Source organism: Epargyreus clarus, unplaced genomic scaffold, assembly GCF_041222505.1.
Source record: "Epargyreus clarus isolate Ecla_fem2 unplaced genomic scaffold, WU_Ecla_fem_2.2 ptg000015l, whole genome shotgun sequence".
Classification (NCBI taxonomy): domain Eukaryota; kingdom Metazoa; phylum Arthropoda; class Insecta; order Lepidoptera; family Hesperiidae; genus Epargyreus; species Epargyreus clarus.
Window position 1 is genome coordinate 2,220,651 of NW_027332223.1, and position 26,997 is coordinate 2,247,647.

Sequence of the window (26,997 nt, forward strand, 5' to 3'; positions counted from 1 at the left end):
TGTCCGGCCACAATGGACATCGTAAAATTGCTATTATAACACCCAAATAGCCTCTCAGTGACTTGCTGTTTCGATTACCAACTAGGATTAGGGTTGCCGACTAAATGGCAAACTGACGTGATTTTTATTTCATACAACTAAGTTTTGTATCAAATTTTAATTAGAAAAGCCGTGAACAGTATTTATTATTAGAAAGGTAACGTAAAGGAACAATAATAGTAAGACGAGTTCTTGCGTTGTAGTGGAAGGGTGAATGCCGACTGACATAATATGAGGCGACGATCTTAGTCCTCAGGGGCGGTAACGCATCTCTGATCGGCGTCAAATATATAACCCCTGTATTTAGTCGGCTACAGACCATGATAATCCCTAATTTACCTAATTAATTAAATAAGAGTTGAATTTATTTATATTTGAATTTTGAATTTACATTGAATTGAACCATTTAATTAATAGCAGTTTCGTGTGACTACTTAATTGGCGCAACAATTAAGGTGTGTTAGGTACTCACAGAAATATAAAACCGTAGCAAGGTCACACTATTGTAAGATTTTATTACCCTACTACGTACCTACTCCTATGTACTGTTTTGAAGAGTACTGAATGCTCTTTAACGAATAATATGATTGTATGGGCATCACAACCACGTATACCGTAGCCTGCTGCATTTAGAGTTGTATTGTTCGCATGTGTGTGTCAGAAAAGTGTTCCTGTGTGAGAGAAAGAGTGTCTGTGTGTTTGGGTGGTGTGAGAGAGAGCGGAAGTTAAATCCAAGTTAGTTCTCAGGCGTGGCAATAGGTAAATGATCGGCTTCAAGTAGACCTATACGACAAAAATAATATACTAAGAAACTATAATACAGTAAATTCAGTTTCACGATATATCTCTTACATTTACGAGACATTTAAACGCATTTAAAAATTTCGAATGAAACATTTTAGTCTGATTACAGTCACAGCCCTAGAACGTGAGCGATGTTGGCAAAAACACGCGCTGAAGAATTCGTTCAATGAGCACTCGGCACTCGGCGCATGAGAAATCTCCACACACACATAACACATTCGCTCTCAGTACGCATTGCACACTTAATGTCACACTTAGCCCTGATAGGGATATACATACGCAAGGTGCATAGCCATTTCTCGCTGACGGATACGTAATTCAGTGATTGTTTGGTCCTGACAAGATTTTTTCGCTGGTAAATACACATTTCTGTGATTTCTCCTATGTACTTTATTTCCGGCCAGGGGCGTGCAAGTGCACCCGCTTGCGTCCCCTGTCAACGCAATTTACTGCTCGACTACTAGGCACAGGTCTTGTCTCAGAGGGTTTAGGCCATAGTCCACCGCGTTGGCTAAGTGCGGATTGGTCAACTTAATACACCTCTGAGAACATTTTTAAAAAACATTACATAACTTTAAAAACAGACGGGCGTGCCGGAGGTTTGAACCTCGGACTTCCTTACTGAAATGCCGAATTTCAAATCAATAGCCTATCAATGCTTACATCACTGAATGTTTAAAGAATTCAACGACCTTTCAAAACATTCTCTATTTATAAAACCAATACTTTCAGCTATATATACAATAAGGAATTAATTACACGTGTTAGTAGAATTAATAACAGTAAAAATAAAAACTGAATGCTAGCCGTTTACATGACATTTAATTAAATTGCTTGCCTCGTGTTCGTAATTCGCTGAAACGGCAGTTTGTTATTGTTGACTGTGGCTGTACCTTACTGGCTTACGTTAGCTAAACCAATAACATAATTATGGACTCGATTTTGTCATCGACCAATCTCTATTGTTTTCATCAACGACTTCATGTTTTGTATGTCTCTTGTCAGGGTAGAGCTTGGGTCATGAGGGTTGGGTAGAGTCTGGTTAAATGCCGGTTGGTAGAATTTTCACATTTGTAAATTATATAATGAACAGGTCTCAGGCCTCAGCCTGAAAGTGTCCTTGCGTTACGTTCCTTTTCTCTTAATACTAGCGATTATGTCTGCGCTAGTGGAGGACCCTTACTTGGTACCCGTGCCAAAAATACAAATGTCTCTGGGGTCGAACCCGAGCCATCAGAGCGAGTGAATAACTTAGTTCATCGAAGGCAGTAAAGCAAAATTCTATGAATAATACTTAATCAAAGCGCCCGTATGTCGCGTGCTATAGTCTCTAATCGGATATCCTGCTCAAGTATTGATTTTATATCCAATTGATTGGCGCTGTTACAATGAAATTTAATAAATATACTCACTGAAAAACGTTGCAAAGATAGTAATTTCCTGTTTTGGCTTTTTGTGGCATTTTTGAGTCGCTGCTCATTTACACCTCGCACATGTTCTGCAATACTTTTGACTATATTTGTAGCTTTTGCCTATAACTACATATGTAATATATTCATATATGGTTTTTTAGTGTTAAAGTGTTTTTTGTAACGTTACAAAAAACGCGTTAACACTTGTTACATTGGGAATTAAATTTAAATAATTAAGCATTATCTCAAACTAGTGTTTTCAACGGGCAATTGTAAGCAAAATGTATTTAAAATTGCCTTACGTCATCCGTTCCGTATTAACACGAATGACGTCATTTGCATAAAAGTTTTTCTCACCGGATTTATGCAATTATGTGGGAAGACTAACTGTATGTGGAACTGGGTATAGAAGCAAACATCTTTGAACGGCGTATATAGTAACTAAAATAACTAACCATACACAACTAACGCATAATCAAGTTGCCTATCATAACACACTCATATGTGATTAGATAACTTGCATCAATGTTTGTGTTTTTCGGATGTTCTTATAAGTATGTGAAGAGAAAGACCAATCCGTATTTAGCCATAAACGTTGCCTCTTGAAAACTAAGGTTGCTCGTAAAATGTGTAATGAATAGGTTGATAATTTGGTATAGGTATATGATTTGGGTGTGGTAAGGGAGACAGACTTTTCCGAGGCGTTCCAGCTTAGTCCTCAGGGGTAGCGGCGCATCTGTGGCCGACCTCAGGTAGGAATATCTAATCCTGTCTGGGGTTGATTACAGATGTCCATGGGCGGCAGTAGCCACTTACCATCAGGTGGACTGCATGCTCGTCTGCTACTCTTATATTATAAAAAAAAAATGATTTTTTTCGAGTGTTTTTCAAGCATAGTCAACATAGTTTCAAGTACAACGACGGCGTATATTAAAAATTGCCATGAGCAGTAAAGTAATAGTGGCCGACCGAAGTTTCGATTTGGGCTAGGTTCGGCCAGGTTTCGGCCGTAACTAGAACAGAAACAGAAATTTCGGCTTCGGTGGAAAAACTAATTTTAGTCCGTACCAAAACATGTTGGGATGGTTCAGTAACGTTACCTTTGGACTTTATATAACGTGTTGCACCGATAGCGCACTGCGATAATATAAAACTTGTTGATTGAAACCGATAAAGTTTGAGATAAAACACTCGGTAATGTAATGTTATGAGTTTTTTGTTATCGTGTAAGAAATAAATGTAGTGTTAACAGAGAGGTACTTCACATGTTTGTGCGCGTGCTCTGTGCACTCTTTTATCTATTGCTATTCCATTCTTCGATCCCACTCCAAGATTGATCTTCTATTATACGAAGTAGAATCCTGTGTGGTTCAAATGGCCTTGAAATCGTAGTATGATGTATGAAAACGATGCTGTGTTCTGGTTTGAATGTTGTGGTAAGATAGAAACGTACGCCGTTCGATTTTATTCTCAGGGGTCAAACTAATTTTAGGGATAACAATGAATCTCAGATAGGACTTCAATCTTATTTACACCTGATTACAGATATCCATGGACGGCAGTTACCACGTAGCATCAGATGGACTGTATACTAGTTAGCAGCTTCTGTTAAATACAAATATAAGTGGAAAAATCGCTGTTACTCGTCGGTTGATAACCAATATTATAAAGTTTTTTATGTTCAGTAACATACAATAAAGAATATCTAATTAGAGAGTCGTAACTGTTATAAAAGTTCTGTTTACCTAGCAAAACGTTTAACGTTAACGCGTTCACAATAATATAGTAAACGTTTACGTAATGAACCAATAACTACGAAACGGATCGAGCGCCATTCGCTACGGGTCATTACATGATGATTGATTTACATCGGTACCCGTCGTATTTATATTACCGATCGATTATGTTGACTTATTTTTTATGTAAAATGTAAAGTGAAGTAGCGAACGATTATGCGCTCTATCTGAGAGTAAATGATCAATACATTCACTAAATGTCATTAATAATTATAACTTTCTAATTTTTGTCTATGTCGATCAAAATTTGACAATTTCGAGTAGGCAGAAATTATCATTTATTCTTTGACACGCAAAACATTGGGTAAATAATTTTATTAAGTATGGCGTTTCTGGGATTAGGGTTTACCTGCGTTCGACAAAATATACGTTACTGCTGATGACTAATTTAAAAGTTAAAATGTGTCTCCTACATGATATAATTGAACCTAGGAGGAATATAAGTAGGATACACATCAACAACATATCGTATTTTTACAAAAGTCCTTGTTTCAGGGCATTTTTCAAATAATTAGGACGAGCAAATTACATTATAATTATTAGGTTAATCTAATTTAAAATAGTCTTCACATTCAATTGTACGTCTTTAGAAACGAGTAATTAAGTATGAGTATTTAAATTAATAATGAATAACGCTGAAATACGTGTTATGTTGTAATCTGAAAGAAAAGTCTCTGATCGAGTTTTCCGAATGTAAACCGCGATCACATTCCAACGTCGAGTAATGCGGAGTCATTTAGTATTGTATTTACATAATTGGCTCCAATTCGTGCTCCGATGGGAATTGATTACGAACGATCGCACTTTGCATGCCTATGGGGCGGTTATACCTACCTTGACTAGTATTCTGGAATCTTCGAATTGGATAGTATACCTAATAATTGTGTCTGAACTTAGACGGCTGAGTTTGTGGAACATTTTTTACAAATTGAATAAAGTGTTACTACACTTTTATAATTTTTTTAACATAGGAGAAGGCTGGCGTGGTAGAACCCTTTGTAGTTCGACTCCGACGTAACCATCGCCGCACCTATTTCTGCCTGATAACAGCAGTGTTAAGCGCTTCTGTGTTCTGGTTTGAAGGGTTTATTAAGATAAACTTATCTGGGACAGTGCATCTCAATGCTCAATAGTCAGCGGGAGGAACATATTTATGGCCGACCTCAAATAAGAATCTAATCATATCTGGGGTTCATTACAGAACGTTTTTGAACGGCAGTAGCTATTATACCTACAGCTCAGTTGTATATTAGTTTGATACATAAATTGATATATAACGTATCCTGGTATTTTCTTCTTATGATCAAACCACGCTTAGTTTTAGTCACAAGTAGCCGAAAAAGTCTGCTTGTGAATGAAGTAAAATGTATTATGTATATTAGCAGATTCTGACGTATGTGGACCACTTAGCATGCTAATGCAGTAGGTGATATAATTATCAAGCGCAAATATTTTACACTTCACTTTTATCTTCTTTTACAATTTTATTTATTTTGGAATAAAATGTCTTAATAGTATGCGCAAATGTATAACAATTATAATTAAGTTTTATCTTTCTTTATTTATTTATAAATATCATACATACAATTTCGTTTAATTTAGTCTACCTATTAGATCGTCTGGATAACTTGGTTCAATATAAATTGTAAACCAGAATGATCACTTTTGTACCTACATGTATAATGCTAAATCTGTTTAAATTAGTTTAAATGTAGGTATCTTAATATGTAACGACGGTGTCATTGTGGTACCCTGCTGTGTTATTTTTAAAATAATCGTAATCGTGTCGTGAGGTCGAAACTGCCCGCGGACGTCCACCGACTGTCCTGCCTTAGTGTTATTGACATTAAATATCTTAAATTGCGAACGCCCTTCGCAGTTTGACCTTACGACAATTATAAGAGAGGTCAGTTTTGAATAGCAATCGAGTGAGGATAAGGAAGGTAATGGTCACAGCCATATACGTCCGGAACGGTGAAGGGAGCCGATCCGCATTTACAATGAGACACCTTGCATATTAATTGACGTACGGTTTGAAGAAAGTTCCAGAATTGTGTTGCATTTACGTGGACACATCACTTTTCAATATACGAAAACGATTATTGGAATATTTTGAGCGCAATTAATTGTTGCACCTTTTATAACAACTTCAACTTAATTGTTGAAGCTGAAATTTGGAATAGTCATTCTTAACTCATATTCTAATAGAGCATAACTCTTATTGAGCGGCAATGTACGAGCTTCAACCCCGGCCATACTAACACCTCAACTAAACAAGGTAGCCATATCGTAATTGAACGTGGTAGAATCCTTTGTGGTCCGACTCCGGCGGCACCACCGCCACACCTATTTCTACCTAATAACAGCAGTGTTAGGAGCTGCTGTGTTCCGTTTCGAAGGGTGTGGTAAGGGAGATAAACTTTTCCGAGACGTTCCAGCTTAGTCCTCAGGGGTAGCATCTGTGGCCGACCTCAGGTAGGAATATCTAATCCTATTTGGGGTTGATTGCAGATGTCCATGGGCGGCAGACGCCACTTACCATCAGGTGGATTGCATGCTCGTCTGCTACTCCTATATTATAAAAAAAAATAAGCTTCTAGGTTCATTTTGAATTTCGATAAGTATTCCTAGTTCGTGTTATGAATCTCTACATGGATCCGGATTTCATTTTATTTAGTACCTATAGGAGAGTTAAAAAAAACTCGTGTTTAATTATCTTAATCTCTGTCTTTATTATTTTATGTTATTTGGCCATATGTTACGTTACGTTGATTGCGTTAATTACTTTGTAAGATCTACAGTATGATGTCTTTTTTGTTTATATAGACTTAAAAAAACTTTACAAGGCTAAGGAGTCTCAAAATACTACACTGAAACGCAACTTGTAGGTACTTATATGTCTAGAGCAATGAGTAATGTCTTTTCAACTTGAATATGATTGTGTCGAATTATATTCGCACCACTTAATGACGTCATAGCGTTTAGTCTTGAAACAACCAAGCGTTTAAAATCGTACAACAACCGAAGGACTCGTCTCAGTTATAACTGTTCCAATGATTTGTAGCAAGCAATTGTCATATTTTTCGCTGTCGTCAAATATCGTTATCGTTAAGGAGAAAAATCGAACTTTAATAAGTTTAATATTTCTTCATCTCAAACTCTCAGATTGAGAAGGATTAGGCGATACCCAACGCGCTGGCAAAACGCGTATTGGTAGACTTCACATATCCTTGCGACCATTTTTGCTCTCAGGTATGAAGGTTTCCTCGTGATGTCTTCCTTTACCGTTAAAGTGATAATTAATTTCTAATACACATATAATTTTGAAATATCAAAGGTGCCGATTACATGCCTGGGGTCTGAACCTCGGACCTCTCGATCAAGAGACCGAGATTCAACCTAGGTTATATTAGGTTAAGTATATAAGTTAAATACGACAATCAATGATTATTAAGTTGTATTACTTCCGACCGCTAGTACCATTGTCGGCGGAAGCGGAAGGACGCACTCCTTAACACATAGGTTGTAGGGCCTTGCAATCACGTGTAATATTAACAAGAATTGTTAGTACAAAATTATGCTGGTATAGAGCGTAGCGCTGGATATGCCTCGCCACAGGTCCTGGGTTCGAATCCCGGACAAGAAAAAATAAGTTATTTGTATTGTAATAATTGTGTGGCACAATTAAAAGGTCCCGGATTTGATTCCCGGTCAGATGGATATTATGTTTTCTGTAAAAATGTACCTACATTTGTGCTATCTTCTGTTCGTATGTACCTACTGGTACAGGATCCCTAGTATAGTTTTCATCATTTATTAATAACAAGCTGATTTTTCGTGAGTAGCTTCGTTTCGACAAGACGCCCAACATTTTTCCTTACAGCAATGTTGGTAAATGGTAGCTTGATGGGGCAGCAAGGATAAAATATGTTGACCGGACGAATTCTAAAAATTTATTACTAACCAAATTTTTCTTTGTTAATTATCAAGATAATTATTTAAATAACGTGAAAAAATATTTGTCCTACAAAATATAAGGTTTTTATTAAGGCGTCCCCCCTCTCCAACGTGTATCATAAACAAGGTCATGAAAAATAATTACTAACCAGCTGATTTTTTTTTTATTGGCTGTCTACCATTTACATAGTCTACCATGCACATTGTCCTACAAATTGCATGGTATGTCATCTCGGACCTACGCTGAAAAGATGTTAATTCCGCAGGATTATTTTTTTTATTAGTAACTGTAGGACAAAGGTATCACGTGATAGGATAATATAATTTTTATCTAAATAAAACAATGTCCTACAAAAAAAAGGGTAACTTTTATTAATCCTACAAGATTTGTAATTTAACTATAATATAATATAAATAAACTATAAAACTGGCGGACTGGAATAACGTACTTCGCAATTTGTAGGACAATGTGGGTAGTAAGCTGTGTAAATGTTAGACAGCTAAAAAAAAAAATCAGCTGGTTAGTAATTATTTTTCATGACCTTGTTTATGATACATGTTGGAGAGGGGGGACGCCTTAAAAAAAACCTTATATTTTGTAGGACAAATATTTTTTCACGTTATTTAGATAATTGTCTCGATAATTAATAAAAAAAAATTCGGTTAGTAATATTTTTTTTTGATTCGTCAAATCAACATATTTCATCCCTATTATTTTAGTTATAAACCACAATCGAGAACTTTCGTACGAGAATTTGTTGGGCGTCTCATTGAAACGAAGCTATTCTGGAACACTCAGCTTGATACTAATTATTTTTACATTAAGTATTAGTACTACAACTTTTAAGTGTAGGTCCGAGATGACATACCATGTAATTTGTAGGACAATGTGCATGGTAGACTATGTAAATGGTAGACAGCCAATAAAAAAAAATCAGCTGGTTAGTAATTATTTTTCATGGCCTTGTTTATGATACATGTTGGAGAGGGGGGACGCCTTAATAAAAACCTTATATTTTGTAGGACAAATATTTTTTCACGTTATTTAAATAATTATCTTGATAATTAACAAAGAAAAATTTGGTTAGTAATAAATTTTTAGAATTCGTCCGGTCAACATATTTTATCCTTGCTGCCCCATCAAGCTACCATTTACCAACATTGCTGTAAGGAAAAATGTTGGGCGTCTTGTCGAAACGAAGCTACTCACGAAAAATCAGCTTGTTATTAATAAATGATGAAAACTATACTAGGGATCCTGTACTATACCTTCTCTTAACAAAATCCTAGTATGATTAACCTATCTATCTATTGTTTCACCTATCAAACTCGGAAGTTTCACGATTTCTTCCTACAAAAAAAATCGATCTTTCGTAAGCAAATAAGATTATTGATAACGGATGTATAAGTATAGATAGCTTATATCAAACAGTTTCGCTTACATTATAACTTCTTGTGATGACGACATCGCAATTGAGAGATTTGCGAATCAACTTTAACATAAAGAAAGTTAACATCGACGCACTTTCTAATAATTCTATCGAAGCACTTCAATTCATACATATTAATTTTAAAATGTAAAACAGTGTTAATGTTTGAATTGTATAATTCAAAAATCTTCGAAAGGTATTTTTTGCCATGATAACAAAACAAATGTTATGGTTTGCATTTATGTTCATATTTTTTTATCCAACTTAAATGACTACAACCCTGAATCGAATTAGTTACGGTTGAAAGCTCGCGCCCTTAAAATTAGGACACAGAATGTCCTCCTGACACCCCAGGCTAAATCGGGAAGCGTCATGTTCCATTAGTCTTGTGTACTTACTGAACTAACCTTAGTTATGACGACGAAAAATCTTCAAATAATTGAATCAAAAATAAAATCCTTGTTCGAAATTCTTCATATATTAATAAAATGATTTTTAAACGTTAAATTCATCTGAGTCAGTGGCTCTCAAACTTCAGACCTCGGAAGAAGGATATCATGTTTTTATAATATTAAAATTGTTTCCAGCAACGTAACAACGGATTCAATTACAGTTTAAACACCTCATTGACCACACTTAAGTTCTCGCGGACCGGTAGTTGAAGACCAATGATCCGAATCAGAGGTTTACGCAACTGGCTGAAATGTCCGGCATATGACTAAATATTAGAGATCGAGATTTCAACCTATTACTGTTCCACTGCCGGTCACTAATCTCCTCTCAGAGTGTGAGAGACCTTAGTCTACCATGCTAGACAGGTGAGGATTGCTAGACTTCCTATACCTTTGAGATTTTTTTACAAGATAACTTCCAAAAAAGACCTATACGTGAAGATTAGATAACATCTTTCCTGTGGGAAGTCTGTTAAAAAAATCAGACGTGCCTAGGTTTCAAACCAAGGACCCCCGGATAAGACGTCGATTTTCAAACGACTAGGTTGCCACTGTTTGTTTGTTTTTGTTACTGTGTTTGCAAGAGTTTGCCTTGCAAGAGTTCATTCACATCTTCAGGCATAGAGCGTGTCAGATACGTGCCGTGGCAAACAAAAGCAATATGACCATAAGAACTTGTATGTACGGTAACTGCCGATCTGACACGGGCCGTTCCTATCACAATATTTTACATGAAAAATAATTTTATCAGACACGGCCTGTGACTGACACCTTCAATGTATGTACGAGATAGATACAAACGAGGGGTTAGAATGGAAGTATCCACTCGGAAAATCTGTAAACTGCGCCGTCATGATGAAAATTACAATCGTTGTTACGTAAAGCTGGCCTCTGTAATAAGCTAATGAGGCTACCGCGCTTGATAGGTGCCTGCTCCTGCTAACATGAAAATGATCCACTTGAGACCTAGAATTCGTAATTTATTTGCAGTCATAAAGTATCAGTTACATATCTATAGTATGAACGCTGACTTTCAGTACTGCAAATGGAAAGAATATTCGGTATTTTTAAAGGCGTAGCTAGGATTGTTTTGGGAGTTGGAAAATCTTGACTCCCTTCTTTTCCCTGACTTCCTTGTCAATGATAACGAGACAATCTAATTTCAGCGAATCATTTACAGACTATCATTAACCCACACACCGTAACTGCACATTAAACTATTTCGGAGGAGGTTTGAACACACATAACTCGATCCCTGATAATTACGACTATATCAGTTTGCTAAAGATTTTATATTGCGGAAAACCCCTAAAACTCCCCCAAAACTGCAGCTATAAGAAAATTCCATCATCGATATTTCTCACAAAACTCTCTGGTATGTTTCAAAATCTTAAAAAATCTGAGGTGCCCCGAATATGATCTCGGATCCTTAAAGTGAATGTTTCAATTTCTTAACCACAGATTCGATGCGATGCTCGTATAAAAGTAGATAAACGGAACATGTTTTTGTCGATAAAAATTATTATGATTTCGTACTTGTTTCTCTGATTTGAATATCACAACATTGCATAGAGCAAATTATAAATTGAGTCATGACTATTGTTAGTGTACCCTTGTTATTGTTACTGCCTGTAATATCCGGCAGATAACTCCATTGTGGAAGTGACCACTCGGAACTGATGAGTGATGGTAACGAGGCAGAGATTTATTTCTGGGCTTGTTCGATCGGAATTGCTCATTAATGTTGCTTTGATGCTGAATGAAAGGGGTAGGGGAGAGTCCACAAAAGGGGTGTTAGATGTTTATTATATACATATTAATATTTTGTAGTGGAAGTAATGGGACTCTTTAACAATATATTTGCTCCGATATTGATTAACGTGAAAGATGCTCTTTATCTATGTAGTATTTAATGGGACTGCTGCATTAGTGCACTCTTTTATTATTGCGAAATTGATTAGTATTGAAATTACAAAAAAAAAAACAGTATGACCAGCTCGTTCGTCGGTTCAGAAAACATAGTACTTATGCTCCGGCGTCATAACTATCCTACATTCCGGTAAGCTATTAAATTGTAAAAAAAAATTTTTTATGGAAAAAGTTTGTTTTGGAGTGAGTCAAGAAACAAATTTACTTGCGACGCGCATGTTAGTAATTGACATTCAAAAATATTTTTCGAATGAATTCGTTTGGACTATTTTTTTCCTTTTCTTTTTAATTTAGTGATTGTACTAAATCGTGCTGTCGTAATGTTAAAACTGTCACTCTAATTCTGGCCGTGTCTAACATAGACAACCTGTAATTACTTTGTGTCGAGATTAATGTCATCATAAAGACGTAGCTTTAATGAATAGAAGCGGAAAACGAATAAATTAAACGCGATTAACGTTTTTAAAATGAAAATGCATAATCTCAAATCACTATTAGCAAAGTTTAGTGATACTAAATTCTATCATACCACAGTATATGACCGCGGCTAATGGCAAGAATATTACACTGTTCTGTTATCGAACACAACTTCCGTTAGATTTTTAAAAATATATTTCGTATCGTATAGAATGTATTTTTAAAACGGTATCACTGCGAATTTTATGCGCCTGATCAGCATATGTAATGAATTTTTGTACATAAGTACTCGTTTGGCCTTTAGATAACTCAAGTGCCTAGTTCAGCTACTTCAAGAAGATTGTATCTGTACTGATCCAAGATGAGGTATTCTGATTTGAACCTATTTCATTCTTACAGACCAAAATTCGATTATTTGTATTGTAGCATATCATTATTCTTATATTTTTTAGTCTCATATTTTTTTTAAGATTGCTACAAATGCTATCTTGCATCAGTTTTTGAAAAGAAAAATAGATTTACATAGAAAACGTATTTTTGTGCCTCACGCAAGAATTGATATAACATAATTACATTGTGTATGTATGTTGTGTAACGTAGCCAATTATATCAATCTATTTAGGCATGCCCAGGATTCATTTCTGTGCCGCGCGTGCATATCCACGAACAGTAGCACATAGTACTTGATGATATATTCCCTGTGTGTAATATGCATCAATATCCGATAAAAATACATCGTTACTCCGTGCAGACGGTAATGCATCACGCGGCGACAAATCTGACAGACTAATGGATTATTGTTCGCACGGGATGCGGACGGTACACCTTTAACCTTCGTATAGGTATTTATACTTGCGTAATACATGCAGATTGTCGGTAGTGGTAATAATCAGAAATGTAGTTGCGCAAGAAAAAAATAAACACATCTGAAATCGGTCGTTTATCTTAACAACAAATCAATTGTTTCTAAATTGAAATGATTTCTTTTTTGTGCTAATCACAACTGATCTGTGAGACTGTGACTAAAGTGACTGAAGTGAAGTACCACTTAATAAACGTCGTCTTAATGGATGTCGTTTAGCACTTGCACTTATTTTCCATTTCTCTTTAGGGGGTCGCGGCGTCGTACAGATGTTGAGAAACACTGGTTTAATCTAATTGTTTCCAACTAATAAATTAAACACACAATAATATTTTTTAAATCTTGTTATTTTTCTATTCTCCTAGTCGCGTATCACACTAGTCACTCGGTATTATAAAACGTCGTGGTACTAAGTATGATAGACACTTAATTTTACAAGATAAGAAAACTAGACACAAATCCGGTTTTAATACTAATCTATAGTACTAGAAGATTAATTGCGGTTACTCAAGGTTGTTCAGGAGACTTTGTGACAAGTTGCTTTTTAAATTAAAGCGCTTTCCTCGACGCACCAATTTATAGGTACGTGGAGCATATACTTTTAGGGGTGCACGTTTTTTTATGGATAAAGCATTTTCGATCCTACTAAGATTTTTCTGTTTTATAGGAGCTATGGACACACTAAGACAATTACACAAATATTGGGTATGGTCAGAAGTTTGTTCGGTCATACATAAATAGCTAGTGGCTAAATGCCAACTGAAAACTTCTGTAATTTTCACTTTACGATAAAAAATGATTTTCTTTAAAAAAAATAGAAATTAAAACTCAAATGCGAATATGTGCTCTATACATAGATAGCAGTGTTATTTGAATCTCCTCTCAACCTTGGTGCGACTGCATGCAAATTGCCCGTCGGGATTGGCCGTTTGATTGGCGTTTGACATATTTCTCGTGTCTGATTGGTCAATTAGAGGTCTAATCTGTTTTATTGCTGGCGAACCCAGTAGGGTCAAGTGTGGACCGGGATGGTTCAATTGAACGTCTGCATTTTGTATTTTTCAATAACGAAGCGGCGATTGATGTCGAATGGATTGTAATTGATACGGTGACACTGACTGCGCTTCAAGTTCATGTTTGTTGTATGGGTAGCCAATGGTTATGTAATACAACTTAAAATAGAATAGGCGTAACATTTGAGATCAATCGTAAATGCATTTCCACCAAAAACACTTGGTATCTGATGCCCATAGATGTATTTTAGAAATAGAGTAAATTTAGTAAGTAGTAGAGAAAAAGAGATTTTATAAAATAGAGTTAAGTCCTTCCCAAAATCAGCTACAATGTTGCAAGCCCTAAGGACGAAAATTTAGTATGTCTCATACGAGTGATTCTGCCTTACCGCATCCTTCCTTCGTTGTTGTGTGGCGATTCCGTCCGCAGTCGCACTCAGATACGTATATCTCCCTTACACTACCCTTCAACCCAGAACACTAACTCTCAACACTGCTGTTGTGTGCCGGTGGCGCCTCTGCATCGATACAACGGATTCCACCTTTACATCAATTTCTAACTATTGTGATGACTTGATATGATCTTTTGCAGCGTTCCTCGTATGCGGCCGACCGATCATCCTAGTCAACGTGCTGTGCAAGGACCGGCTGAGTGAGGAAGACAGCGCGAGGATGAAAAAGATAGCTGATCTCGCTTTGGCCACGAAGCTCCAGCTCGCTTTCATGGGAGAGTTCCTCAGATGGGAGAATATCATGTGTGAGTAGAAACCCCAATATCTAGTTATTTTGAATTGATTTTTAACCAACTTCTGAAAAAAGAGGTTATCTTATTTGTCGTGTATATTTTTTTTACCTTCCAATCGTTAAAATTTATGACTAGATTAATGTGTCACGAAATAAAAACATGTGCATTTCTTTATTAGCTTTTTTAATGTTAAGATTATGACATGAATATTAGATTCATTAACGTTGTTATTTTACTTTCAAAGTAAATTTCTATTGCAGGGATGTACTGTATAGTGAACTAAATCTAAACCTAAACCTTCTGGGTTTAGGTTTAGCCCAAACCCAAACCAAGCCCAAACCTATGTTACAAATGCACCCTATTTACCTTAGATACAACCTTACCCAGTCTTGCTTTATGTATTTGTTTACTCGTGGTAAAATTTCAATTCGGCAAGCCAATACGTTTTCTTTATCTATACCTCAAAAGATCTATTTCTGTGATGTTTTATGCCAGAAATAATATGCTTATTGTTAGGAGCTTATTTGCTTACTTTATCTATGTTTTATGAGTAAGTTGGTAAAAATCTCGTATGGAATTCCACAGGTGAACAGGTGGTAGCACCGCTGTTACTATTGTATCACTTTACTGCCGCTGTTTTGGGACAGCTTTGGTTAGGCAGATTACTCGCATAAAAATTTATAGTCTATTCCTTAATAACTCCGCCGAAGACTACGTGTCCAGTAACAAAGCCTTGCGTCGATAGGAATTTGAAAGTGTTTTCAATATCGACTGAAAAAATCAACTTTCAAACATTTGGCAAACATGCACCAATTGCCAATTAATTGACATCGGTGAATGGCGGGACTCCGCGCATATTGGCTCATCGCTGGTTGCACAATTAGTGGCTTCGGCGGCCAATCGTTTGTGTGAACCAGTGATCCCATATTGAGATGTCTCTTTGTTTCTTTGTGAAACGGATTCTTTACTACAACAATACATACAATATTTCTTTTTTTGACCTTCTATCAGGCTGTTATCGTGATTTTAATTGTTAATAAGCCAGCATTTGACTGCAATTAAACCTCGTAAGCTACGGTGATCTGAGCATCATTTTTGTCGTAATCTCTACGCTACACACATCTTCATATTGTACTAAAAATTTAAATAGACAAATAAGAGCACATTTACCTAAAAAGTCTATCCAGTTATCTATTCGGGTCATCTTCGTGCATGTGTAATTAATTTTTATCCCAGAGTCCTTTTATTTGTTTGTTACCTATTTTTATGCTGTGTAAAATTTTCGCATCTCTAAATCAAAATTTCTTCTAAATAATCGAAATTAATTAATATGCAATTATTGTAATTAAATGATAATATAAATTAAATGTAAAGAACCTAATTGAAACGTCACTCTGAAAAAGCATCGGACTAATGCACATGAATATTTATAAATTCCAATTCGTTTGAACTACGTAACCTAGATATGATCGGTCGAGGTAAAAAAATTGATTAGTTGCAACCATTTTTATATTCCACGTAAGCACGAACCATTTATGTGGTTCGAGAAGGCATGGATCATACTCCACCACGCTGCCCCAGTGCTATAAACGTAGGATGGAAGATTAGTGGACATACCTTGTCTACCCTTGTCGAATACCTTCAAGCCTCCCAAAGTATTTTCACAAGATATAATACCTATTATATACTGTTAGACTATGCTAAACGGACCCACCGAAATAATAAAACGAGCAACTTTAGTCACTGGCGGTCACCCATCCAATTCGCGACCGCGACGGTCATTGCTTAACTTCGTAGATCAGTAACGATCTACCGAAGCCGCGAGATTATAATAACGCTCTTGAAATGCAAAAAAGTTGTTTATAAGTAACTGTTATGTTTTTCACACATCATACGGCAGCCAGGTAATCAGTTTGAAGTGGGCATTCTATTTTTACAAACGCTGTTAGGGTTGTCAACAACCATGTGAACAGGTTATCTAGTTGAAGGAGAGCCCGTGGCCTCGACATTAGGCATATAGTGGAGTACGTGGGAATTTAACCTGTGGGAACCCTGCTCTCCTCGTAAACGAAGGGTATCACGCAAAAAAAGGGAAGAGACGCTCACACGAGGCATTTTAATATAGTTTTCAGAGGTAGCAACGAATTTTGATTATGTAGTACTGTGACCAAAGTGCCTTTGATCCGTAACCTTCCAAGTTGTTGTGTTCTATAACTAAGTTTGAAGCTCACTTTGTACTGTAAACAGGTTAGGTTATATCGTACTGTTACCCAATTGGATTAAATAACCAAGTTCTGTTATAGGTACAATTCAACTAAATTTGGTTGTATTATATGACTAAGTTTGGTAATTGTTTACTGTTAGGTAGTTTAGTGAGTAGAGTTATTCATTTCGCGGAGAGTTGTGTAGTTTGACCGACTTCGAAGAAGGAGAATGTGCGTTGTGTTTTTCTTTTCAAGGTTAGTATTTATGTACAGAACTAACAAAAAATAGAAAAAAAATAGTTAACGACATTTATAAAAAATCATAGATTAACATTACATGCTAAGATGTTTTTGGTTGTTTATAAATGGCATTAATATAAAATGCCATTTATGCCATTAATATAAAATGCCAGTATCTAACAATAAAGAGTCATTTATAAAATTTATTTCTACATAGATTTTTATAAATATCCCCTTGGATCCTGATAGTTTCCGTTGCAGTAACGGTTATGGAACGCCATAGCACGTTGGCACACCCCTAGCTCCTAACACAGTAGTTAGTGTGTTGGCAATTCCGATCGCCACGTGACCGCTTATCACGATACCTACTGCTATTTCATGCTATCTATTCCACTGTCTAGTTTTATTGAGCGTTTTTTTATTTTGTAATGGCCGTTTAATTACCAATAATTACGTGTTTGAGTTTGCCAAGGTCGAACGCCACTGTTCAATTGATATCGACTACTTACTATAAATACAGAACATTACAATATACAATGGGTACTACATATATTTAAGTAGTGATCGATTTTGGTGGCCATACATTTTCTTTCCGTTTAAAACGTCCTACTTCTCAGTTCTTATCTGATCACTACCGGTTTGTAATTAATTTCGACCTAGACACAGGGTTTCCGAGGTTAAAATTCCAATCTGGGGTTTTTCGTTATGAGAGAGTCCCCAAAATATAAAAAAAACTCATAATATCAGCGACCCATTCTTGGCACACATGGTGCATTGTAGCTAAAATCTAACTTATGTTGACAGGAGACACGTACCCAGTAATAGGACAATGACTTTTTGACCACGTATCTACATTTGTTGTAGGATCATATTAATGCAATACAATCCTACCACTACAATTCCGATACTACCAATACAGTAGTTTTGTAGATAACAACGTCATCATATGGGAAGTAAAAAGTCTGCGAGCAACACTCGGTTACACACAATGGTCTTTGTTGGAACAACGTGTTCTCGCGAACTTTGAGCCGCAGTGGCGCAAGGCACGAGCGTCAGCGATTTATCCTGTATCATTTGTTACAACTCCTCGTCACGTGCCGGCCTGAGTGCGTTGACTGATTAGTATTTATAGAATGGCGTTGCATGTGTAAAGAAATGTACGTTTGTGTAATTTACTTACTTGTAAACAATATTCAAAGGACTTTGTTTTATTAAGCAGACTTACCTATTAAATTTTGCAGTGCACCTATTACATTAAGTAAATTTATGTTGGTTGATTCTAATTAAATCTCAATTCAGAATTATATAAAACTAAATATTTATAAAATTCTTCCCAAATTAATACAGAAGACAATTCGTATCGTGACTTGATTAAAAATTTATAAATAATCCTTACTAATATTATAAATCTGAAAGTAACTCTGTCTGTCTGTCTGTCTGGTTGTCTCTTCTTCACGCCCAAACCAATGAACCGATTTTAATGAAATTTTGTACAAAGATAGTCTGAGATCCGAGAAAGGCCATAGGATAGTTTTTATCCCGGAAATCCCACGGGAAGTAGGGATCAAAGATCGATTAAACGGAGAATCGATCTTTTGGACCCAAAACATCGATTATATTAATCGATATTAGTAAGGATTGAATCGTAAACTACGCATTTGATCAAGTGATGACCACATGAGTGATCTTTAACAAAGTTGAAGGTACGCATTTTCAGTTTTATGTACGTTAGTATGTTATATTATTTTATTTTAAACGCGGGCGAAGCCGCGGGTAAAAACTAGTTTCTAATAAGTAACAGTAGTTTATTGCTGTTACACATCAGCTTCTCGCTTCCGCCTATAACCCGTACCATGCACGATAATGATAAACCAATTAACAAACAACCTTTGTATTCGTTAATCACTTGAGCAATCACAAAATGGTACAATTATGCATCTTAACGATAATTGCTTGGAATGTACTATAACATCAGTTATTCTAGTTTATCCTTTATACAATTGAACAGACTCACTCCTTTATAAATAACATTTTCCTTGTAATAAAGAATACACTGAAGATTATTTTACTAAAGTGCTAACGACTACGAAATACTTAGTAGTCTAAATAGTAGTAGACAGACATAAAATTCTCATAACTAGTAGTAGACAGACATAAAATTCTCATAACTAGTAGTAGACAGACATAAAATTCTCATAACTAGTGGTAGACGGACATAAAATTCTCATAACTAGTAGTAGACGGACATAAAATTTTCATAACTAGTAGTAGACAGACATAAAATTCTCATAACTAGTAGTAGACGGACATAAAATTCTCGTAACTAGTAGTAGACAGACATAAAATTCTCATAACTAGTAGTAGACAGACATAAAATTCTCGTAACTAGTAGTAGACAGACATAAAATTCTCGTAACTAGTAGTAGACAGACATAAAATTCTCATAACTAGTAGTAGACGGACATAAAATTCTCGTAACTAGTAGTAGACATACATAAAATTCCTAACGAGAATTTAAGTGTATCTCCACCAAATGCTAATTATAAAGTACACAGCCTATAGAAATAATTATTTATTACATTGAATTATGTTCGCAATAAAATATGATTGCAGAATAGGGTTGTTGTTTCTTGCTAATTACTTATCATTGTAGTTTCCAATGACCAATACTTGATAAGTAATTTAAGACCTAGATTTCATTCCGATAACGCAAATATTTTTCCTTATTGGATGTTTTCTCACGTCTTGCGCTAGTTATTAATAATCAATCTATTCAATATTTTACCTACTAACGATCGAATTTGATAATAATCCGCCTACTAGAAATTTGCGAAATAAACAAATTTCACGTTAGTTACGTTAGCCAATTGGTACTGCCGATAATCATTGGTATATCTTGCCAACAGCAATACCACGAAAATTTTATTTTCAGGATTTTTTCGAAATCTTACGTATAAGCATAGTCTATTACATAAACTAAATTTGTTAGTAAATATCCAATGTCACTACATTTTTTTATCTCTTACTGCTGGGCACGGGTCTTATCTGCTGCTCCACTGCAGATGGTTGGTGGAATATATGACATAGTGGCCAAGCCACGTGGAATTACTTATAATAGGACCTTGTGCTGCAGACACAACTTTGAGGACGTTTTTGACAAAACTATCAAACATAAAGCACTGTTAAGGCATGAATGACTTCAAAGGTGCCACAAATTTCAACCGCAGACCCAAAGCGAAACAAGCCGAATTTTTAACCAATAGGCTGTTACCGCTGCGTACAACTAGCTTACCTATATTCCCTACCTCCCATGATGCGTCACTCACCACAAATACTGTTTATCCGTTCATCCAATCTATCCGTTAATGAATCACTTATTGTTGTATCAAATAACTTAATTCCAACAAGATCTCAATGATGCATCCACTTAAGGATGACTTAAGCTCTTGCAAAGTTGTGTCGCGTTGTTCGTGTCATTGTTTGTAAGCAGACTTAAGGCGCCTAATCTTCAAAATGATATCACCGTACTTTGTCATTGTGACATTGAAATTTTTGGAAACAAAATCAGCAAGACATGTATCTATCTCTGTTATGGATTATAGTGTGAAAATGATATCAAATTTAAACAAATGTCTATTACAATTTATTTCGATATACTGATTACTTTAGGAGACACAGCTGAGAAGAATAGTATCTACATAAGATGAAGTGTGTCTCAAAAACTTCGCTAGTTAAATGTCCACTTAAGTAAATTGAAGGGCCAAGTGTATCCTAAGACTTTGCTTAGTACAGATTTTTATACTCTACGGCCTGAATACGAACCCCTCTCTATAACTTGAGGAGTTTTTAGGCATACTCCTTCAAATTTATTCAATGCAGATCGGGAAGGTTAATTCGTATTACAATGCACGCAACATGAAAATACTTGGAATGTTTGCCAAAATCTAAGGAGACAGAAATCTAATTAGATCGTAAGCTTAAATGATTACATTGTAACCACCACACGGATACGGATCGGCCTTCAAATTTCATTCGCCTCTGATATCTTGAAATAAAATTCATGACAGTAGTGTAACATTGATATTGTGATAGGATTAAACTGATAGCGCGCTCGCAATCAGTCAATGATGTGATATTTTGTAATAACACATTCATTCGTATTTTGAATACGTAAAAAGTATAAAAGGGTGTATCTATACCCTACTTTACTTTTACCTTCCGATTAATTTATAACAAAGATTTATGTACGTTTTATTGTAAGTTTTCCCTTCGATATATTTAGAAATCCACGTTATAAAACTTTAAATTTTCTACTATTTTCCCATGTAACAAACCAAAAAGATTTTTCAGTTTAGTTGTCTAGCTAAAACTAAATAAATATATATTAAGTTAAGATTAAAACTACTTCGCAACAATCCGCTACAAATATGTATGATGGTATATATTTTAAACCATGCAGTATGTACCACCCTCCCTCCCTCAAAGGATGCATGCAGATGCAAAAATTAAAAATATACACCACCATACATACCACCACCAACACGTGTTTCGCTCCAAAACGGAGCATCATCAGGGTAAGTTGACTCTACGACGGTTAATCGCTAAGTGACGCTGTCAACCTAATGCATGCCTTTTATAATGGTATCCAACCCTCCCCTCCACAATGAAATGTATATATCATGGGAAAAATGAGTTCTTTTTTAAATAACTGTTATTTATTTCAATAAGTCAACGACTAAACATTTTTTTTTACTTTAACCCTTTATTTTTTAAGGCCGAATTTCGGTGACATGACGAATATTATTGTTGGCGAATGTATTGTCTAATTAACGTGTTTAATTGATATACATAATAACAACCGACCTTCATAGACCACAGAAAAGCACACAAATACCTGAACAGAAATCAAACCCGGACCTCTTAGCGGTTTGCATGGCAACCACTGCGCTCATCTCAACACTTAGTTTTCGTTTGCCCTCATGTGAAGTGCTCAGCTGTTCAGTGGGCATCAATTCAGCCACGTTGACCTAGTTAGCCGGGTTCAGCCTTCGGATCAAACGCAGAGTGTTGCTACAGAGGTGGCCTTCGGGTTGGCTTGTTCAGTGACAAGCGCTAATCATCTCTCTAATCTTTTAACGTCATTAAAGTATTAGTTGGTATCATTTTTATAGTAATATACCTAAATATATAATTAAATAATATTATTGTTTTGAATGAAAGGGAATATGAAACACGGGCTTGGATTTGTTTCGTTTACATTTTTAAAACAATACGTAGAGTCAGACTGGAACTTATTTCTTAAAAACTGCTCTTAGCATAAGACTGTAAAATATTGTTTATCACAAAATTAAATCCTTACCTTTCATGTTATTCAAGTATTAAACAAATATGCAATACAACTGATGTTAAGTAGTCACGACAACTCATAACATCTGCCAGCAACTCCGACATACATAAACTGACGAAATAACCATTCTGGTTTATAGTCATAAGGAATATTACACTACTGTTATTTTTTAATACAGAAATAGTGAAACTTCGATTTATTGCAGCAAATTTGTACATATTTTTCTGTATTACTTAAGATGCATATTTTTTTCTTTTCCAGCACTTCAGAATTGTCAATCGTTGCTGAAAGAAGAGATCTCGACGACAGTGGACGTCAGCACGTCTGGACAGAGCAGCATCCTGTGCCCCGGCAGCAAGGACACGAGCAGCTTCAACGGCTACTCCGGGGTCGTGAAGTCGGGGCTCAGCCACCTCGCCATCCCGCGCGGCTGGTCGTGGGGCGGGCCCGCCTCCCCCTACTGCCCGATATGGGCGGAACTCAAAATACCCGATTGACACAAAACCAACGTCGTAAGTAGAAAATCTGTAACCTACCGAACTTCGGTGGTTATCATATTGTTCTATTCCTTCCGTTAATCCTATATCGAAATGGAAAGGCGGCCATCTTATGAACACTATGGCCGCCATTTTGTTTTACCGTTTAAGCGTAATTTAATGTATATTTCTATTACTGTAATCTATTTATTATTTATATTAAATACTAATTGAATGATAAATGGAATTTAAAATGAATTTATTTCTTCCTTTTTAAATGTTTTAATCTTTAGTGATGGGTAGGTAGTCATTGTAACTTATCGATGTGTTGGTATATTTATTATTGTATAATATAATTATTTATTGGTGTAATTTTAATGTGAAACCATATCTATGTATATACACGTATGGAGTATAAGCTAGAGTCTTTATTTTTTATACTTTTGATTTGGATTAATTCCTTGTTAAAGATTTTTCGGGTTTTAAATTATTGACAAAACTTAGGCTATCGAGAAAAATACGATTTTTATTAAACTTTAGTCGTACAATTTTCGCAAATATCAAAAAGCTTAAATTTAAATAAGGTATTTTGAAGTTTTAATCGCTATTTTAGAAAGTTGACCAAAATTTCTTATGAAAATAATCTTAAATAAAACACTGTGGCAAAAGTGCTATTACTAGTTATAAAAAGCCTTAAACGTTGCTGCCTAGAAGTAAATTTAAAATGTACTATATAGTTGTGTCAAGAAGTTTTTTAATAGCGTTAAAAATCGCAGTTTTTCCTTAAATTCATTGAAAATATTTTTATTGTAAAACTATACCGTTTCCAACTTTACTGCATGCTTTTTGCCCGTATTTTCTCTGTATTTTTTCTTACCTTCGACATAGGTTAAGATTTGCGGCCAAATATATAAATAAGCTATGTAATGTTTAGTGTCCAACAAAGATTAATAACTAAGCGCATTGTATGAAATATGTAAAGATATTATATACGTGTAAATTCCACGTGACCGGACGATGGACATTACTTTAATAAGATGTACGTGATAGGACACAAACGTGTTCGCATGCAACATTTCTATGAGTATTTTTTTCGATTAAATATGCTCATAACTTGTCCCTTAATATAGAGGATGGAATTCTTAAAATGTCTTGTCTATTTGTTGTCGTTTTTTCGATGCTCACGGTACATCTAAACGTATGTAATATCTTCATGTATAAAATACATTATTCACCTTATATCTACCCCCTAATTTGTTTTATCATTAGAATATTCCGGTTTTTCAAGTAATTATTGTTATCTTCAAGTAATTTTGTTATACTATCCATATCAAATAGATTAAATAAATGTATGAATGTCGATATTAAGTCGATGATGATTGGCACATCTCTATTACAGGGAAATATAAAAAAGTAAAGTTCAATCCTACTTTTTATTTTGTAAATTTTATAGTCTCAGACCAAAAATAGGAAGACAAAGCCTCGCGGAACATGCACACACAGCTAGCCTTATAAAAGTGACTTTGAGTGACGACAGTTATTTATGACTGTAACACTTTAACGTCATAGTGGTTTATTTTTTTGTTACAAATGTTTAAAATTTATATTTTAACATAACAACTATACGGAGATTTGGGTATGTTTAAATATTTCATTCCAAGAATGTCCTTATGAATAGCAACGCATCTGGGGTCGCCGTAAAGTTATATACCGAACCTATGTTCTACATGGAGTTAGTTACAGGTGGCAAGTTACCGCACTTGCCCACCTGCATGCTCGCTTACAACACCGATTTTAAATAGGCCGAGTCGTATCTTTTTTGATCTGAGTCCTAACCCAACTATTATTTTGTTACTTCACACTTATGCTAGGTAATAAATATTATAATGTATGAGTATTTCCAATTATTGTATAGGATAATACCGAAACAGTGTACCTGATACGGTTTTCCTTGTTAGTAAATATGTTTGTTTCTTCGCGGACGGAAATGAAATATTTATCTTATCGTTATTCATTTATGTTCATAATTAGGCACAATTCTTTATTTTTAGGAATCAACCTTTTTTGTTTAAGACAACAAAAACACTTTAAACAATGTAATTCAATGTTTTTTGTTATTTTTCGTATAAACTTTATTTTTAAAAGATCAAAAAGCTCATATAATTTAAACTTATTTTTATTTATTCAGTAATTACAAGTTAACCTGTCTGTTCTTTTCATGAAAATGTTATGATTATTGATTAGATCCAAATTTCTGTTTGGGATAATAGTACCGAAACTTATTATAGGTTTGTTAAGCCCTAGACCAAATCAATTCACCTGTTACCAATATTTAACCTACAGAAATGAATTTTGGTACTGTGCATTAACTATTTCATAAACTTGTTCATATATTATTTCAATCATAGACATTTACAATTTTGTATATATTTTATCTTTTTAAATATTTCCTTTCTGTCGCGAAGAATATAAAAAAAAACATCAAACATCGTGATAATAATGATATTCACTATTATGGAAATTAGCTAACGAGTAAAATATTATGTATATTTATTGTATAGAGAGATCTACTTAATATTTTTGTAATGTAAATAATTACATTTGATCTCGTATGTAAGTGAAAGTTTCCTACGAAAATTCCTTTAAATGGGAACTTATTTTCTGGCAGTTAATATTACGATGGTTAATTATTGCCTATTAGCTTTCTCGTGATGAAATAGTTTTTACGGATTTCATGTATAATATCGTCCTTAAAATAATCTAAAATAGGTGTGCAATACTGTTTAAGCAACATGATATTGTTGTTGGCTCACAAAGCGTTCCAGATTCGTCAGTATTGCATGTATGACTGATAACTGCAAGTCTGTTTGAAATTAGTTTTTTAGTCAATGTCCTACGGATAATTAAATTGAATAATTTGAGAAAAAAAAAACAAAATTCCAGATATTTAATAGACAAATAGCTAAATAGACATAAATGAAGGTACCTAATCAAACATAAGGTTATAATAAAATGTCATATTATAGAATAAGCCATTGAAACACAGCTATCCGATTAAATACATACAGACTAAAGGAACGAATATAAATATATTTTGATTGAACGCAGTAGATCTTTGAACCAAGAATGGTTAAGTTAGTACCGACGAAGCTGTGAACGGGTTAATATCATTTTGTGACATGACAGTTGCAAGACAGTGTTATAGAAGGCAGTCATCAGTGGCCAGATTCACAATCACAACCTACATTCTATTCCTGAATATATCTAGTATGTTATAAGTAAATAATACATTATTTTATTCCCTATAACAATAAAATCCAGTCATTATAAATAATTATCTTGTTGTGTTTAGTACTGCACTTGGAAATTATTTTATTTTATACGCAAGAAAGAAATGATCGGATAAAATCGGCTATGTTCGGATATGTAGAATATTGTGTCGGATTTTATAAATATTACCACTGTATTGAATTCAAAAATATGTGTTATATAAATGCTATTTTGGTTTTCATTTTGTATTACTCATTATATTAATTAGATCATATTATGTTACACATTTCAATTTATTTTTAGAATATCGTCCAAAAATATAATTTAAACAAATCGTAATTATGCAATCTACCGAATACGCATATATATGCACGCATTATATAAATCACAGGTAAATACTGTCTTATATCAAAAAATGATAATAAAGTAATTTAAGCTGTCTGCAGATGCGACCAATGAAAAAAGCCAAACAAAACCGAATTTAATCGATCTTATCTTTCTTACTGCCGATTTATGAACGGCAGTTATTGTAAGAAGGTAAATCCTTCTGCAATATTATAACCGCACATTTTGTTGTATATTACCTGTTTTGTGATAATGTTAT

At 34.8% G+C, this 26,997-nt stretch overlaps 1 protein-coding gene across 1 annotated transcript in view; it reads left to right on the forward strand.

The window, feature by feature from the left end:
• The window catches only part of LOC140747712 (endonuclease/exonuclease/phosphatase family domain-containing protein 1), a 38,036-nt gene extending 11,538 nt beyond the window's left edge, over positions 1-26,498 (forward strand). Inside the window, exons 5-6 of the mRNA XM_073080269.1 lie at positions 14,704-14,868; positions 22,909-26,498. Of these exons, the coding sequence (XP_072936370.1) occupies positions 14,704-14,868; positions 22,909-23,144 (401 nt within the window). The 3' untranslated portion in view covers positions 23,145-26,498. The remainder of the gene's footprint in view (positions 1-14,703; positions 14,869-22,908) is intronic.
• Positions 26,499-26,997: the final 499 nt, after the last annotated feature.